Source organism: Mytilus edulis, chromosome 10, assembly GCF_963676685.1.
Source record: "Mytilus edulis chromosome 10, xbMytEdul2.2, whole genome shotgun sequence".
NCBI classification, from domain to species: Eukaryota; Metazoa; Mollusca; class Bivalvia; order Mytilida; family Mytilidae; genus Mytilus; species Mytilus edulis.
This window is the reverse complement of record NC_092353.1, coordinates 12695962-12713949: the sequence shown is the minus strand read 5'-3', so window position 1 is coordinate 12713949 and position 17988 is coordinate 12695962. Positions and strand designations below refer to the sequence as shown.

At 33.3% G+C, this 17988-nt stretch overlaps 2 protein-coding genes across 2 annotated transcripts; both read right to left on the bottom strand.

The window, feature by feature from the left end:
• Positions 1-2609: 2609 nt before the first annotated feature.
• LOC139492588 (integumentary mucin C.1-like) lies at positions 2610-6408 on the bottom strand. Its single transcript, XM_071280740.1, has 5 exons — positions 6345-6408; positions 5063-5164; positions 4511-4858; positions 3060-3152; positions 2610-2828 (listed from the first exon to the last, which is right to left on the bottom strand). Exons 1-5 carry the CDS (start codon positions 6406-6408, stop codon positions 2689-2691), a joined length of 747 nt encoding a protein of 248 aa, XP_071136841.1. The 3' UTR covers positions 2610-2688.
• Positions 6409-14081: 7673 nt separating this feature from the next.
• On the bottom strand, positions 14082-16840 carry LOC139492587 (integumentary mucin C.1-like). The gene is made up of 5 exons (XM_071280739.1): positions 16801-16840; positions 16536-16637; positions 15984-16331; positions 14532-14624; positions 14082-14300 (listed from the first exon to the last, which is right to left on the bottom strand). Exons 1-5 carry the CDS (start codon positions 16838-16840, stop codon positions 14161-14163), a joined length of 723 nt encoding a protein of 240 aa, XP_071136840.1. The 3' UTR covers positions 14082-14160.
• Between the last annotated feature and the right edge of the window lie 1148 nt (positions 16841-17988).

Genomic DNA, 17988 nt, shown 5'->3' with positions numbered 1-17988 from the left:
GCGCACCCTAAAAGGTGTACTTGATTTGGTCCATATATTTGATTTGTTTAAACCAATAGCTACATTAATAAACTCGTTTTTTAAAAGGAAATCAATGCTAGCACTGCATGCAATAATCTTATATCTATCAGTCATGAAATTGCAAAATATGAGGGTACAAGGATACATTTATCCTTGTATTTTCTATCAAATTTCCATATGTTTAGCATTGAATTAACACAAGGGTACATAATCCTTAAGAAAGGAAACAGATATGATGCTAGAACCGATAGAACTGTTACACTCATCGGTCTAAGCAGTTAATTCCTGGAACACATCATTATCAGTAACACCTTAAAACATCTAGACAATCACAAAATATTAACCAACTGCCAGCATGGTTTCAGAGCAATACGAAGCTGTGATACTCGACTCATCACGCCTTGTCATGATCTTGCAGCAGCACTAGACAAAAGAGAGCAGATGGATGTTGTTATCCTTGACTTTTCTAAGACCTTTAATTGTTTCCCACATAAACGGCTGCTAAACAAACTACAGCATTATGAAGTTACAGGTCAAAAACACAAGTGGATTCAATCGTTCCTAGCTAAACGTACCCAAAGAGTCATCGTTAAGGAAGACTCGCCAGAGAACGTACCTGTGGTTATTGGAGTCCCCAAGGGACTATACTTAGACCGTTACTGTTCCTCCTATTTATCAATGACTTACATGACAACATAACATCCAACACACGACTATTTGCACTCAATTTAAAAAAGAAGATGTGGTATGGTTGCCAATGAGACAACTGTCCACAAGAGACCAAAATGACACAGACATTAACAAATATAGGTCACCGTACGGCCTTCAACAATTAGCAAAGCCCATACAGAATAGTCAGCTATAAAAGGTCCCGATAAGATAATGTAAAACAATTCAAACTAGAAAACTAACGGCCTTATTAAATTGTATCGTATACAGAACGATAACATCTCCTGCTGATACTAATATACTACAAGAAGATCTCTACAAACTTGGGGCATGGACTTTCACCCACAGAAGTGCAGTGTGCAATCTACCACCAGATCTTATGCACGCTTTAATGGCAGTGTTAATTATAACATTAAAATGACACATTACACGACAGGGCTACAATAAATAAATGGGAGGAAATATAGGACAGAGAAACAAACAAATAATATCCACCAAAAGGCAACGGGTTAAAAATATATTTTTATACGCCAGACGCTCTCTACGTCCACACAAAACTATGCTCAGATGAAATTTTGAAAGCCATAGTTCAACTAAAAAGTTGAAGATCGCCGAGGACCAAAAGTTCCAAAAAGTTGTGAGGCCAGGGTTATTCGCCTTGGACAAAAACGTCATTATTATCAAGAATAATGAATAGTTTTGCAAACAGTAAATTTTATAAAATGACTGTATAATAGATACACATTATTAAACTGAAGTGGTAACCCCCTTTTATTATTTTGCTTTGTTATTAATATTCTCTATCATACTTAATACTTGCTTGCATATTTTTGATTTATCTTACAAAATTACTAAATTTATTGCGCTCACAGGATATGTTGAGTATTGGTCAAGTTCGATAGTTCAACGTACAATGTAGATGGTGGTGTTGATACGCTACATTTATTTTAAGATATATACCTATGCGTAGAAACCTATGCGTAGAAACCTGTTTTAAATATGTGCTACTCTACAGTATATTTATTTTTGTTTTACCGAGCCCGATGAGGTGGCGTTATATTTGACATAGTCTATCCAGATGATTTTTTGAAAAAATTCAACCGAAGCCGGTGATAAGGGCCATTTTAAAATTGCAGTGGGGTGAGGGTGTTTCAAGCTTTGCTTTTTGTGTGTTTATTTGCTGTGCAATTACTGATTTTGTGTCAAGTATGGAGACCCCATTTACTTTGTTTTTCTATTACTGTACATGTATAATACCATATAAAAAAGAAAACCATTTTAAAAATGTTGCAGTTACGTAAAACTTTTCTCAACCTCATTATGCGTAGTTTGAAAAAAAAATGACATCATGATAAATAACAGTAGTATACCGATTTTCAAAAGTTATAAATCAATTGAGAAAAAAAAATCCGGGTTACAAACTGAAACCGAGGAAAACACATCGTATATTTTAAAAAACGATTGAGAAAAAACAAATCCGGTTAACACACCAAAATCAAAGAAAACACTAGAACTATAAGAGAGAAACGAAGGAACAACCGGATCACCGAAGCGCAATAAAAAAAACCCGCCTAGACACATAGAAACGAACTTTTTGATCGCCATCGCCATGATACCATTCGTTTTTAATTTCAATTAATGTACTTCAAATCATGATATTTCATCCTACAAAATCAATAAAGTACCGGACGACTACAGGTCGCAATCTTGTAAAATATCTTAATTCAATCTACACATACAGAATAAAAATGACGAAAAAGATAGAAACATTGTAGTCTTGCTTCAAAGTAAAGACTAGCAGGCTGGTGTTTTCTCCCAAGAACTAAATGACGGAATTATTGTCCAGAGATTAACTCAATTGCTTGAGTAAAAAAATGATTAGATGTTGACTACATGATGCTTTCCCAAATGCAGATAAATTAATTTCAAAAATATTTATTTTTCCTACATAGTGAAAATTTATCATAATTTGATAAATAATTTCTATTGACGATTTATTTATTTTCCCAGAATATGTATCCACGTGGTAGGTGTGGCACTGATTGTTCCAGGTACGTTTGATCCTTTGGTAGATGTTGCACTACTTACTTCCGGAACATGTAACCAGGTGGTTGGTGTTGCACTACTATTACTTTTCCCTATGAAATATTTAAAATACATGTAGTTAAATTTCTGATTTATTTTACAAAAATACTTGTACGTCATTACATTCAAAATACATTTCAAAAAAATAAGATTTAAGCAAAAATCATTTACAGTCGGTTAGAATATCATTAACATGAAAAAAATATATACATGTAATATTTTATCAGATAATTTAAAACAAAAGAAAGAACGCATTAAATGATTTGAATTTGAAGAATACGCACCACACACACCGCAGGTCTTCTGACAAAGAAGCTTTAAATTATGATCAGAACATAATAATGACGAGCAGGTCGCAAGTGCATTGTCTTCACAACCTGTTTGAAAATAGCAAAGAGATTATAGTTTGACAAATATATAATGTAGCAACACATATGATAGTAATGTTAAATTTTGGAAAAAGTTGTCTTGTGGAGAGGTGTATGCTAGGAAATCATACCGCTTCTTCTTTTTTAATATTATCCAACGAAGTTGTCAAATAAGACAAATGTATTATAGGTTGTCGGGTTTTCAACATATTGATATCGTAAAATATCAACCGCGTGCCACAATGTGAACCTTTTTGTCGAGCGGCATATAATTTACGATAGATAAACGCAAAACTCCAATAATCTGTTTAACATTCTATAACTGGTCGTTTTCACCCTCTCTTTCACTAAGTTTTACGATTGACGAAAGCAAGCTTGATAACTTCTCCTCTCACACTGTGACGTCGCTGATAATGCTTGCTCTCTTCTCAAATAAAAAAGAAGATGTGGTATGATTGCCAATGAGACAACTCTCATTAGGGGACCAAAATGACACAGAAATTAACAACTACAGGTTACCGTACGGCCTTTAACAATTATCAAATCCCATATCGCAGTCAGATACAAAAGAACCCGAATGACGTCAATGTTAAACATTAGTAACGAGAAAACTAACGGTAGGCCCGAGACCACAATTAATTCCTCTATCATTTCTTTATAACGTTTTTTCGTATTAAAAAAGTTTTGCCTATTCTTTTTGTCTAATTTTTTGTGTGTGTAATGTACAGTACAAGTCCAAAAATTTTTGCAATTTTCAGAAAAATTGCATGTTTACATCATACAAATTTGGCCAATACGCATCCATACCCCTATAGGCAAGTCAAGAGATGATCCGAAAAGTGTAAATATTACCTTTTTGCACCTGGCCTAATCACTCTTTCCTTATTAAAATCAGTTAAAATAAAACATCTAAAAGTTTATTTCAGCTCTCTTCTTTCATTTCCACCCCAGAAAAGCTAAGAAATGAATGAGAAAGGGAAAGAAAAAAAAATAAAGAAAAAATACACTATAATTAAAGGGAACTATTGTGGTCTTGGGCCGGTATTATTTATTTAAAAAAAAAATGAAAGAAAAAACCGTGATATGAGACTTACGGAGCTTCTGAGCAGACGTAAGAAAGCACGATAAATTGTATTTCATACAATTTCTTCGAGGAAGTTGAAACCGTAGTGATGGGACATAATGAAAAGAAAATCCACAGAAAATCTATTTTGATAACTTATTTAAATCGGAAAAAATAATTGATATAAAAAAAAAAATGATTTATTTGACTGTTTCGCTCCCTTACATCAACAAGCATATAGTGTAAAAAGTGGTTGATAGGGTTGGGAGTGAATTTCAACTTTAACATTTTTAACATATCTTACTACATAGCCCACAACTGAAAGGACATAATCGTTTCAATGAAGGATCTGCGCAAACATGTTGATCAGAACACGCCACATACGAACTATCTCTACAAATAGAACTGGCTGTTGTTAAAGTTGAAGGTCCACCTGACGTTGTTAAAGTTGAAGGTCCACCTGATGTTGTTAAAGTTGAAGGTCCACCTGATGTTGTTAAAGTTGAAGGTCCTCTTGACGTTGTTAAAGTAGATGGTCTTCTTGATGTTGTTAAAGTTGAAGATCCTATTGACGTTGTTAAAGTTGAAGTTTCTCCTAACGTTGTTAACGTTGAAGTTGATCCTAATGTTGCTGTGCTTAATACTGTTAGTGCTATAATGAAGTAATATTCATAATTTTACTGATCTTAAAAGTGAAACATTCTTAAATGAACAAACACTAATAAAAGTTCTCTTTTGAACATCTTTTTTTAAGAATTACTTGTAAAACTAAAAAAAAATGATACTTATTACATTATGTTATTGTGAAAGCAGTAACACTATTGCATTTGTATTGTCCAAATAACAAAATGGTTACCTTTATCACAATGATGTCCAGAATACCCGGCAGCACATGCACAATTGAAACCAGTAGGACTAGTATGACATGTTCCAAACACACAAGGATTTTTACTGCAGTCTAATCATAAATTAAATTTCATTTTATCTTTATTTTCACTGATTTCAATTGAATATGTTTTGTAGGCCTATTAGAAATTAACAAAATATAAGGAAGTCTTAGTTAATTCCTCATGTCTGTACCGAGGCAAAACTAGAGGCTCTAAAGAGCCTGTGTCGCTCACCTTGGTCTATGTGAATATTAAAGGAAGCAGATGGATTCATGACAAAATTGTGTTTTGGTGATGGTGATGTGTTTGTACATCTTACTTTACTGAACATTCTTGCTGCTTAAAATTATCTCTATCTGTAATGAACTTGGCCCATTAGTTTCAGTGGAAAATGTTAGTAAAAATTTACAAATTTTATGAAAATTGTTAAAAATTGACTATAAAGAACAATAACTCCTAAGGGGGTCAATTGACCATTTCGGTCATGTTGACTTATTTGTAAATCTTACTTTGCTGAACATTATTGTTGTTTACAGTTTATCTCTATCAATAATAATATTCAAGATAATGACCAAAAACAGCAAAATTTCCTTAAAACTAACAATTCAGGGTCAGCAACCCAACAACGGGTTGTCCGATTCATCTAAAAATTTCTGAGCAGATAAATGTTGACCTGATAAATAATTTTACCCCCATGTCAGATTTGCTCTAAATGCTTTGGGTTTTGAGTTATAAGCCAAAAACTGCATTTTACCCCATTTTCTATTTTTAGCCATGGCGGCCATCTTGGTTAGATGGCCGGGTCATCGGACACATTTTTCAAACTACTAACCCAAAAGATGATTGTGGCCAAGTTTGGTTTAATTTGGCCCAGTAGTTTCAGAGGAGAAAATTTTTCTAAAAGATTACTAAGATTTACGAAAAATGGTTAAAAAATGACTATAAAGGGCAATAACTCCTAAAGGGGTCAACTGACCATTTCGGTCAAGTTGACTTATTTGTAAATCTTACCTTGCTGAACATTATTGCTGTTTACAGTTTATCTCTATCTATAATAATATTCAAGATAATAACCAAAAACAGCAAAATTTTCTTAAAATTATTCAGGGGCAGCAACCCAACAACGGGTTGTTCGATTTATCTGAAAATTTCAGGGCAGATAGATCTTGACCTGATAAAGAATTTTACCACATGTCAGATTTGCTCTAAATGCTTTGGTTTTTGAGTTATAAGCCAAAAACTGCATTTTACCCCTATGTTCTATTTTTAGCCATGGCGGCCATCTTGGTTGGTTGGCTGGGTCGAGCCTAGCCATTGAAGTAAGTGAAACAATAAATTATAACGGAAAAATTGGTAATGATGATGTCGTGAATGGACAGCAAATCCATTACTCAGTAGCATAGGAGAAAACATTTCACGAACCTTTCTATAAACTCGAGTAACGTTTAAAATATAAACGTTTTGTTCATGGATTGTTCATACGAGATGTTCGCATTACCAGAAGTTTAGTAACTCAACATTCAATTTAAGGTCATCAAGGAGCTATATAAGATTTTTTTGACATAAAAATTTCTCTCTGGTCTGTATATAAAGTACTGTCTAAAAGAAAATGGTGTACAATTACAATGTTTTATCCACAAAGACAAATTGGATCTGTTATTATATTGACTTTGAACAAGTCATACTAGTAATTCAAGAAAGAAAAGTAGCATCTTAATTTTAAGTAGGAATTATATTCAGTTTTCTCGGTCCATGTAAATAGTGCTCAAGTACATCCTTTTTGTATTGTATTAAGCCTTTTGGATATATTTTGGATTTGTAGATAGATTCTGCTATTTGAAGGAACAATGTATGATTCCCATATAGTTTTATAGTTGATTATAAAAAAGGCATTTTGTTACATGGATTTCTTTGTCATTTAAGGAGATTTTTCTATCTATTGCATCATAATTTGAAGAAGATAAAAATCATCATTTCTGTTTTGTCTGGTTTAAAAAAAAAAAACATACAATACATGATATTTACTACATGTTGGTATAATTAAATCTAGGAAGTTAAAGGCATAGTTTTAAGGATTTTCTACTCCAGAAATAGATTAAGGTGTATTTGGTTAAACTTTAAAGTTTCATAAATTATATATAGATTCTGAATTGGTCCGAGATCTCTGACGTCCAACAGCTGTTTTGCCAGACAAGCTGGGCCATGGGACGTCAGAGCTCGTCCCATATCAAAAAGTGGATATTTGCCCACCCAAAATAGATGCGCTGCTTCGTCGCTTCTGATGCCGACAGACGGCCTTGGAATTATATAAATCGGGCATCAATCTATTCATTTTTCATTTATCTCTTCATTTATGTAAGTTTCACCTACCTGCGAACCTTTATTTTTCACAGTGACCCATCGATTTCGGCATTTTGCCTTTCATTTTCAAAGATAATCACGTGACCACGAGAAAACAGTGATGATTTATGCAAATGAACATAATGTAACATCTCGTTCATTTACGATGCAAGTTATCTAAATGTCCGAGAGCAAAATGGTCGGAACTAAATGCTTCATACCGATCTCCTGTAAAGGAGGTGAAAATCGTGGTTGCTACTAAATGTTAAACATCGATCTCCTATGAAGGAGGTGAAAAAATATAAATATTTGCATATTTTGAGTCTCGAGACCACGAACTCTCTCGTAACTTGACGTCCATTTGAAAGTGAAAGTCAAAATGTCGAAATCGATGGGTCACTGTGAAAACTGTTAAAATATGGAAAAATAAAGGTTCGCAGGTAGGTGAAACTTACATAAATGAAGAGATAAATGAAAAATGAATAGATTGATGCCCGATTTATATAATGCCAAGGCCGTCAGTCGGCATCAGAAGCGACGAAGCAGCGCATCTATTTTGGGTGGGAAAATATCCACTTTTTGATATGGGACGAGCTCTGACGTCCCATGGCCCAGCTTGTCTGGCAAAACAGCCGTTGGACGTCAGAGTAATCTCGGACTAATTCTGAATGCTCTTCAAATTTGTACTTTATTCGGACAGCAAGCGTGTTTGTAGTCGAAACATGTGACTGGTGTACAAAGTTATAATGGATTCGTTTTGTGTTTCCATGGATCAGGATTCAAAAACTACTAAATTACGGATTGACTTCAGTATGCCACTGTTTATATAAGCATTTTTCCTTTAACAAATAGAAATGAAACCTTCCTAGAATCTTTTGTTCCTTCTACCATATTACCATGTACATACTAGACTACTTGATTATAGTTGCTCCTAAAAGCAGACACAGGCGTCAGCATATTTAACCTCTTACATACGGGGTTCACGACTTGTATGCGACTATAGTACTTTCTGTATCAAAAAGATACTTTAATGGCTTTTTATATACCATATCAATTTAAAATCGATTTTTCTTTTATTCAGATGATGATAATGACTGTTTTTCAATGTCAAATCATGCATTATGCAATGAATGTTTAGATATTTTTTTTTTATTTATATTTAAGAGCATACATCAAGATTAAGATTAACTTATATGTATCTTACATCTGTTCTAAACGTGAAATAATCTACTATGTAGAAATGTTATACAATTAAGTGGTTTACAAAGTAATTACTCTGACTAAATGTGCTCTTAAACAGCTTACAGTGAATTAAACAATAAATATTTAAATAATAAAATGCTATAGAAAACACCTTCACATGTAGCCCCGTTTTGTCTGTTACACACACAGGCAACGATGGCAATGGGAACATACATTCGAAAACTATAAGGATATACCAAGAAGGGTGAAATTGAAAAGGGACATAAAAACCACAAATAGAAAAAAAAGAAAACAATTATAGACGACAAAACACTACAGCATTAAACTCATCAACCCTAACCCCGTTTGAATGGTTTTACACTGTAATTATTGTGGGCCCTTTATAGCTTGCTGTTCGGTGTGAACCAAGGCTCCGTGTTGAAGACCATACTTTGACCTATAAAGGTTTACTTTAAAAAATAATAACTTGAATGGAGAGTTGTGTCTCATAAGCACACACACATACTACATTTTCTTATATCTAGATGTTTTGTACCAACAACCAACTGAAGGTGCATATTCACAGTACGATTTTCTATCCGATTTTGATTTGATTTTTACCAGTTTTTAAAAAAATTGTTTACATGTTTAAATCTGTGTATTGCAAAAGCTTTTTTTCTGCTTTTGCAATACACAGATTTAAAAAGTCCACATGTAAACATTTTTTTTTTTATGGAAAACCAGTAACCTTTCATCCTTGAACTTACAAGGTCATGTTTGCCTGCTTGAAATGTACGCATATTCTATGTACACTATTGAACCCAAACCTAGATATCGATTTAATCATTTTCAAATATTTCTGCTGCGATACAGAAATTATCAAAATCTAATTAAAAACAGATCTCTAATCGCTCCCGTGTTCTTATATGTCGTGAAAACGGGAGCGAATAGAGATCGGTTTTTAATTAAATTGAAATTCAAATCAAGATATCAATCCATTGTTCGACGTACCGAAGTTCAAACACAGAAATGATGCAGTATGAGTATGACGTCGTCTCAAACAAAATATTTTGAAAGAACAAAAACGGTTTGAATCAAACGTATTCGATAGATGGACCATTCTTTGTATACTCATGTAATCATAAATGATAGTTTTGATAGATGATAAATAAATCATGTAGCCACTTGTGTACTCTTTTGAATCCTTATTACTACACTACATGTATAGCAAAATGTTGCTATAAAGAAAATATTCTTCTTCAAATACAATGTCTCATTCAATCATACTTAGTATTAACTCTGGATTAAGCGATCTATCTCCTAAAGATGCATCTACTTTCTTACCAGTATACCAAATTCTGTGTTAAATAAGCGAAGGCAATCATTTTTTTTTTATTTCACTATCTTAAATCGTCCAAAGTACGAATTCATGTGGTTTGATATATATATACGTACAAGTGTTAAATTAAAGACCCAATTGTAAACGCAGTACATTGTTAAATGCTGCAAAGTTCTTAAAATCTGACAAATGAAGGTAGAAAATGTTGAGAATTGCAGACTACCATCTTGACTGCAATGTGCCGAAGAAGAATATTGTCGAACTCTAGCTCATGGAAAGATGAAAAAATGAAATAGATGCAGTTACCTTTCTTAAATTATAACAACAAATAACCGTAGATGTGGAAACAATTTCCAGAGCACGGGTATAACAAAGCCAGCAACTAAGTTGTGAAGTAAGGGCACCCCTACAGGACAAACTATTAAAAAGCAGTCAAATAAACAGCGGTAATTGATGGTTCAGAATCTTCATATACTCAAATTATGCTCTACTTCGAGGCTCAAATTTGACAACCTACGAACAATAAGGATTTTAAATAAACAAATACACGTATAATGTTTTCAGATGACACAATGTAAATCTGATCCCTTATTATCATTTTCTATACAACGTATATATGGTAATACAATCTATTACCGAAGCAATACACCATCTTACGTTCTATGTCTGTTTTAATTTTGTATGATAGTTTGGTATTAGTATTCACAAATATAAAATATTCAATAAAAATTGTATAACAATGCATACCTCTTTACGTGTTTTAAGAAAATGTCTCAGTTTTAGATTTATACCAAACGGGCATTTTTGTTCAACCTATAAGGACTCCATCTGAGAAACAGTTTATATTTCCATTCTCAATTTCATTAATCTCTTCAATTTTAGAATTCATTCATGCATTTTTGTACTATTCAAACTGAAAAGTAAATTATGTGTGTTACAAAGATCAACAGTGCCACCCCTTTCATCTGAACAAACAGGTAAACAATATCCACCAATTCCAAAGAAAACAGCCACAGCAGAAGGCGTTAGAAAGCTATTAAACAAATGCAACCCGAGTAAAGCATTCAATCCTGATAAAATACGAGCCAGAATTTTAAGGGAATGTGCTGAGCAACCCTTTTATGTATTGTAGTTAATGCCAGTATTCGATCTGGTACAGTGCCAGAAAACTGAAAACAAGCAAACCTAACTGCAACATTTAAGGTTTATGACCCCTTCTGTAGCCATTTTTGTACAAATTTTTCAAACTTCAATAGTATCAAAACTACAGGGGAAACTTGATGCAAAGCATTATTTTTTATTGTTTCATTGAATTTAATAGACAAAGAGTACTTTGTGGCAAATAAATCAAGATTTTTATAGAAAATCCACAGCCTTTAATAAAGAGATTTTTGTTATAAAATTTGAAACATATATTACTCACTTGCTTTTCTATGATGTGCTAGTGTTTATTTTTTACAAAAAGTTCTAAGCAGTCTGTAAATTACAAAATACCTCGTGCTGAGTCACTAAAGTCGAGCGCACCCTAAAAGGTGTACTTGATTTGGTCCATATATTTGATTTGTTTAAACCAATAGCTACATTAATAAACTCGTTTTTTAAAAGGAAATCAATGCTAGCACTGCATGCAATAATCTTATATCTATCAGTCATGAAATTGCAAAATATGAGGGTACAAGGATACATTTATCCTTGTATTTTCTATCAAATTTCCATATGTTTAGCATTGAATTAACACAAGGGTACATAATCCTTAAGAAAGGAAACAGATATGATGCTAGAACCGATAGAACTGTTACACTCATCGGTCTAAGCAGTTAATTCCTGGAACACATCATTATCAGTAACACCTTAAAACATCTAGACAATCACAAAATATTAACCAACTGCCAGCATGGTTTCAGAGCAATACGAAGCTGTGATACTCGACTCATCACGCCTTGTCATGATCTTGCAGCAGCACTAGACAAAAGAGAGCAGATGGATGTTGTTATCCTTGACTTTTCTAAGACCTTTAATTGTTTCCCACATAAACGGCTGCTAAACAAACTACAGCATTATGAAGTTACAGGTCAAAAACACAAGTGGATTCAATCGTTCCTAGCTAAACGTACCCAAAGAGTCATCGTTAAGGAAGACTCGCCAGAGAACGTACCTGTGGTTATTGGAGTCCCCAAGGGACTATACTTAGACCGTTACTGTTCCTCCTATTTATCAATGACTTACATGACAACATAACATCCAACACACGACTATTTGCACTCAATTTAAAAAAGAAGATGTGGTATGGTTGCCAATGAGACAACTGTCCACAAGAGACCAAAATGACACAGACATTAACAAATATAGGTCACCGTACGGCCTTCAACAATTAGCAAAGCCCATACAGAATAGTCAGCTATAAAAGGTCCCGATAAGATAATGTAAAACAATTCAAACTAGAAAACTAACGGCCTTATTAAATTGTATCGTATACAGAACGATAACATCTCCTGCTGATACTAATATACTACAAGAAGATCTCTACAAACTTGGGGCATGGACTTTCACCCACAGAAGTGCAGTGTGCAATCTACCACCAGATCTTATGCACGCTTTAATGGCAGTGTTAATTATAACATTAAAATGACACATTACACGACAGGGCTACAATAAATAAATGGGAGGAAATATAGGACAGAGAAACAAACAAATAATATCCACCAAAAGGCAACGGGTTAAAAATATATTTTTATACGCCAGACGCTCTCTACGTCCACACAAAACTATGCTCAGATGAAATTTTGAAAGCCATAGTTCAACTAAAAAGTTGAAGATCGCCGAGGACCAAAAGTTCCAAAAAGTTGTGAGGCCAGGGTTATTCGCCTTGGACAAAAACGTCATTATTATCAAGAATAATGAATAGTTTTGCAAACAGTAAATTTTATAAAATGACTGTATAATAGATACACATTATTAAACTGAAGTGGTAACCCCCTTTTATTATTTTGCTTTGTTATTAATATTCTCTATCATACTTAATACTTGCTTGCATATTTTTGATTTATCTTACAAAATTACTAAATTTATTGCGCTCACAGGATATGTTGAGTATTGGTCAAGTTCGATAGTTCAACGTACAATGTAGATGGTGGTGTTGATACGCTACATTTATTTTAAGATATATACCTATGCGTAGAAACCTATGCGTAGAAACCTGTTTTAAATATGTGCTACTCTACAGTATATTTATTTTTGTTTTACCGAGCCCGATGAGGTGGCGTTATATTTGACATAGTCTATCCAGATGATTTTTTGAAAAAATTCAACCGAAGCCGGTGATAAGGGCCATTTTAAAATTGCAGTGGGGTGAGGGTGTTTCAAGCTTTGCTTTTTGTGTGTTTATTTGCTGTGCAATTACTGATTTTGTGTCAAGTATGGAGACCCCATTTACTTTGTTTTTCTATTACTGTACATGTATAATACCATATAAAAAAGAAAACCATTTTAAAAATGTTGCAGTTACGTAAAACTTTTCTCAACCTCATTATGCGTAGTTTGAAAAAAAAATGACATCATGATAAATAACAGTAGTATACCGATTTTCAAAAGTTATAAATCAATTGAGAAAAAAAAATCCGGGTTACAAACTGAAACCGAGGAAAACACATCGTATATTTTAAAAAACGATTGAGAAAAAACAAATCCGGTTAACACACCAAAATCAAAGAAAACACTAGAACTATAAGAGAGAAACGAAGGAACAACCGGATCACCGAAGCGCAATAAAAAAAACCCGCCTAGACACATAGAAACGAACTTTTTGATCGCCATCGCCATGATACCATTCGTTTTTAATTTCAATTAATGTACTTCAAATCATGATATTTCATCCTACAAAATCAATAAAGTACCGGACGACTACAGGTCGCAATCTTGTAAAATATCTTAATTCAATCTACACATACAGAATAAAAATGACGAAAAAGATAGAAACATTGTAGTCTTGCTTCAAAGTAAAGACTAGCAGGCTGGTGTTTTCTCCCAAGAACTAAATGACGGAATTATTGTCCAGAGATTAACTCAATTGCTTGAGTAAAAAAATGATTAGATGTTGACTACATGATGCTTTCCCAAATGCAGATAAATTAATTTCAAAAATATTTATTTTTCCTACATAGTGAAAATTTATCATAATTTGATAAATAATTTCTATTGACGATTTATTTATTTTCCCAGAATATGTATCCACGTGGTAGGTGTGGCACTGATTGTTCCAGGTACGTTTGATCCTTTGGTAGATGTTGCACTACTTACTTCCGGAACATGTAACCAGGTGGTTGGTGTTGCACTACTATTACTTTTCCCTATGAAATATTTAAAATACATGTAGTTAAATTTCTGATTTATTTTACAAAAATACTTGTACGTCATTACATTCAAAATACATTTCAAAAAAATAAGATTTAAGCAAAAATCATTTACAGTCGGTTAGAATATCATTAACATGAAAAAAATATATACATGTAATATTTTATCAGATAATTTAAAACAAAAGAAAGAACGCATTAAATGATTTGAATTTGAAGAATACGCACCACACACACCGCAGGTCTTCTGACAAAGAAGCTTTAAATTATGATCAGAACATAATAATGACGAGCAGGTCGCAAGTGCATTGTCTTCACAACCTGTTTGAAAATAGCAAAGAGATTATAGTTTGACAAATATATAATGTAGCAACACATATGATAGTAATGTTAAATTTTGGAAAAAGTTGTCTTGTGGAGAGGTGTATGCTAGGAAATCATACCGCTTCTTCTTTTTTAATATTATCCAACGAAGTTGTCAAATAAGACAAATGTATTATAGGTTGTCGGGTTTTCAACATATTGATATCGTAAAATATCAACCGCGTGCCACAATGTGAACCTTTTTGTCGAGCGGCATATAATTTACGATAGATAAACGCAAAACTCCAATAATCTGTTTAACATTCTATAACTGGTCGTTTTCACCCTCTCTTTCACTAAGTTTTACGATTGACGAAAGCAAGCTTGATAACTTCTCCTCTCACACTGTGACGTCGCTGATAATGCTTGCTCTCTTCTCAAATAAAAAAGAAGATGTGGTATGATTGCCAATGAGACAACTCTCATTAGGGGACCAAAATGACACAGAAATTAACAACTACAGGTTACCGTACGGCCTTTAACAATTATCAAATCCCATATCGCAGTCAGATACAAAAGAACCCGAATGACGTCAATGTTAAACATTAGTAACGAGAAAACTAACGGTAGGCCCGAGACCACAATTAATTCCTCTATCATTTCTTTATAACGTTTTTTCGTATTAAAAAAGTTTTGCCTATTCTTTTTGTCTAATTTTTTGTGTGTGTAATGTACAGTACAAGTCCAAAAATTTTTGCAATTTTCAGAAAAATTGCATGTTTACATCATACAAATTTGGCCAATACGCATCCATACCCCTATAGGCAAGTCAAGAGATGATCCGAAAAGTGTAAATATTACCTTTTTGCACCTGGCCTAATCACTCTTTCCTTATTAAAATCAGTTAAAATAAAACATCTAAAAGTTTATTTCAGCTCTCTTCTTTCATTTCCACCCCAGAAAAGCTAAGAAATGAATGAGAAAGGGAAAGAAAAAAAAATAAAGAAAAAATACACTATAATTAAAGGGAACTATTGTGGTCTTGGGCCGGTATTATTTATTTAAAAAAAAAATGAAAGAAAAAACCGTGATATGAGACTTACGGAGCTTCTGAGCAGACGTAAGAAAGCACGATAAATTGTATTTCATACAATTTCTTCGAGGAAGTTGAAACCGTAGTGATGGGACATAATGAAAAGAAAATCCACAGAAAATCTATTTTGATAACTTATTTAAATCGGAAAAAATAATTGATATAAAAAAAAAAAATGATTTATTTGACTGTTTCGCTCCCTTACATCAACAAGCATATAGTGTAAAAAGTGGTTGATAGGGTTGGGAGTGAATTTCAACTTTAACATTTTTAACATATCTTACTACATAGCCCACAACTGAAAGGACATAATCGTTTCAATGAAGGATCTGCGCAAACATGTTGATCAGAACACGCCACATACGAACTATCTCTACAAATAGAACTGGCTGTTGTTAAAGTTGAAGGTCCACCTGACGTTGTTAAAGTTGAAGGTCCACCTGATGTTGTTAAAGTTGAAGGTCCACCTGATGTTGTTAAAGTTGAAGGTCCTCTTGACGTTGTTAAAGTAGATGGTCTTCTTGATGTTGTTAAAGTTGAAGATCCTATTGACGTTGTTAAAGTTGAAGTTTCTCCTAACGTTGTTAACGTTGAAGTTGATCCTAATGTTGCTGTGCTTAATACTGTTAGTGCTATAATGAAGTAATATTCATAATTTTACTGATCTTAAAAGTGAAACATTCTTAAATGAACAAACACTAATAAAAGTTCTCTTTTGAACATCTTTTTTTAAGAATTACTTGTAAAACTAAAAAAAAATGATACTTATTACATTATGTTATTGTGAAAGCAGTAACACTATTGCATTTGTATTGTCCAAATAACAAAATGGTTACCTTTATCACAATGATGTCCAGAATACCCGGCAGCACATGCACAATTGAAACCAGTAGGACTAGTATGACATGTTCCAAACACACAAGGATTTTTACTGCAGTCTAATCATAAATTAAATTTCATTTTATCTTTATTTTCACTGATTTCAATTGAATATGTTTTGTAGGCCTATTAGAAATTAACAAAATATAAGGAAGTCTTAGTTAATTCCTCATGTCTGTACCGAGGCAAAACTAGAGGCTCTAAAGAGCCTGTGTCGCTCACCTTGGTCTATGTGAATATTAAAGGAAGCAGATGGATTCATGACAAAATTGTGTTTTGGTGATGGTGATGTGTTTGTACATCTTACTTTACTGAACATTCTTGCTGCTTAAAATTATCTCTATCTGTAATGAACTTGGCCCATTAGTTTCAGTGGAAAATGTTAGTAAAAATTTACAAATTTTATGAAAATTGTTAAAAATTGACTATAAAGAACAATAACTCCTAAGGGGGTCAATTGACCATTTCGGTCATGTTGACTTATTTGTAAATCTTACTTTGCTGAACATTATTGTTGTTTACAGTTTATCTCTATCAATAATAATATTCAAGATAATGACCAAAAACAGCAAAATTTCCTTAAAACTAACAATTCAGGGTCAGCAACCCAACAACGGGTTGTCCGATTCATCTAAAAATTTCTGAGCAGATAAATGTTGACCTGATAAATAATTTTACCCCCATGTCAGATTTGCTCTAAATGCTTTGGGTTTTGAGTTATAAGCCAAAAACTGCATTTTACCCCATTTTCTATTTTTAGCCATGGCGGCCATCTTGGTTAGATGGCCGGGTCATCGGACACATTTTTCAAACTACTAACCCAAAAGATGATTGTGGCCAAGTTTGGTTTAATTTGGCCCAGTAGTTTCAGAGGAGAAAATTTTTCTAAAAGATTACTAAGATTTACGAAAAATGGTTAAAAAATGACTATAAAGGGCAATAACTCCTAAAGGGGTCAACTGACCATTTCGGTCAAGTTGACTTATTTGTAAATCTTACCTTGCTGAACATTATTGCTGTTTACAGTTTATCTCTATCTATAATAATATTCAAGATAATAACCAAAAACAGCAAAATTTTCTTAAAATTATTCAGGGGCAGCAACCCAACAACGGGTTGTTCGATTTATCTGAAAATTTCAGGGCAGATAGATCTTGACCTGATAAAGAATTTTACCACATGTCAGATTTGCTCTAAATGCTTTGGTTTTTGAGTTATAAGCCAAAAACTGCATTTTACCCCTATGTTCTATTTTTAGCCATGGCGGCCATCTTGGTTGGTTGGCTGGGTCACCGGACACATTTTTTAAACTAGATACCCCAATGATGATTGTGGCCAAGTTTGGTTTAATTTGGCCCAGTAGTTTCAGAGGAGAAGATTTTTGTAAAAGTTAACGCCGGACGACGGACG

Coding starts and splice junctions, on each gene's coding strand:
- LOC139492588 (XM_071280740.1), bottom strand. CDS start 6,408: ATGGCTAGGCTCGACCCAGCCAACCAACCAAGATGGCCGCCATGGCTA. Junction 5,165..6,344: donor GCTAAAAATAGAACATAGGG/GTAAAATGCAGT, acceptor ATTTATGATTAG/ACTGCAGTAAAAATCCTTGT. Junction 3,153..4,510: donor TTTCAGTTGTGGGCTATGTA/GTAAGATATGTT, acceptor ATTTTCAAACAG/GTTGTGAAGACAATGCACTT.
- LOC139492587 (XM_071280739.1), bottom strand. CDS start 16,840: ATGAATCCATCTGCTTCCTTTAATATTCACATAGACCAAG. Junction 16,638..16,800: donor TAATATTCACATAGACCAAG/GTGAGCGACACA, acceptor ATTTATGATTAG/ACTGCAGTAAAAATCCTTGT. Junction 14,301..14,531: donor GAAGACCTGCGGTGTGTGTG/GTGCGTATTCTT, acceptor AATATTTCATAG/GGAAAAGTAATAGTAGTGCA.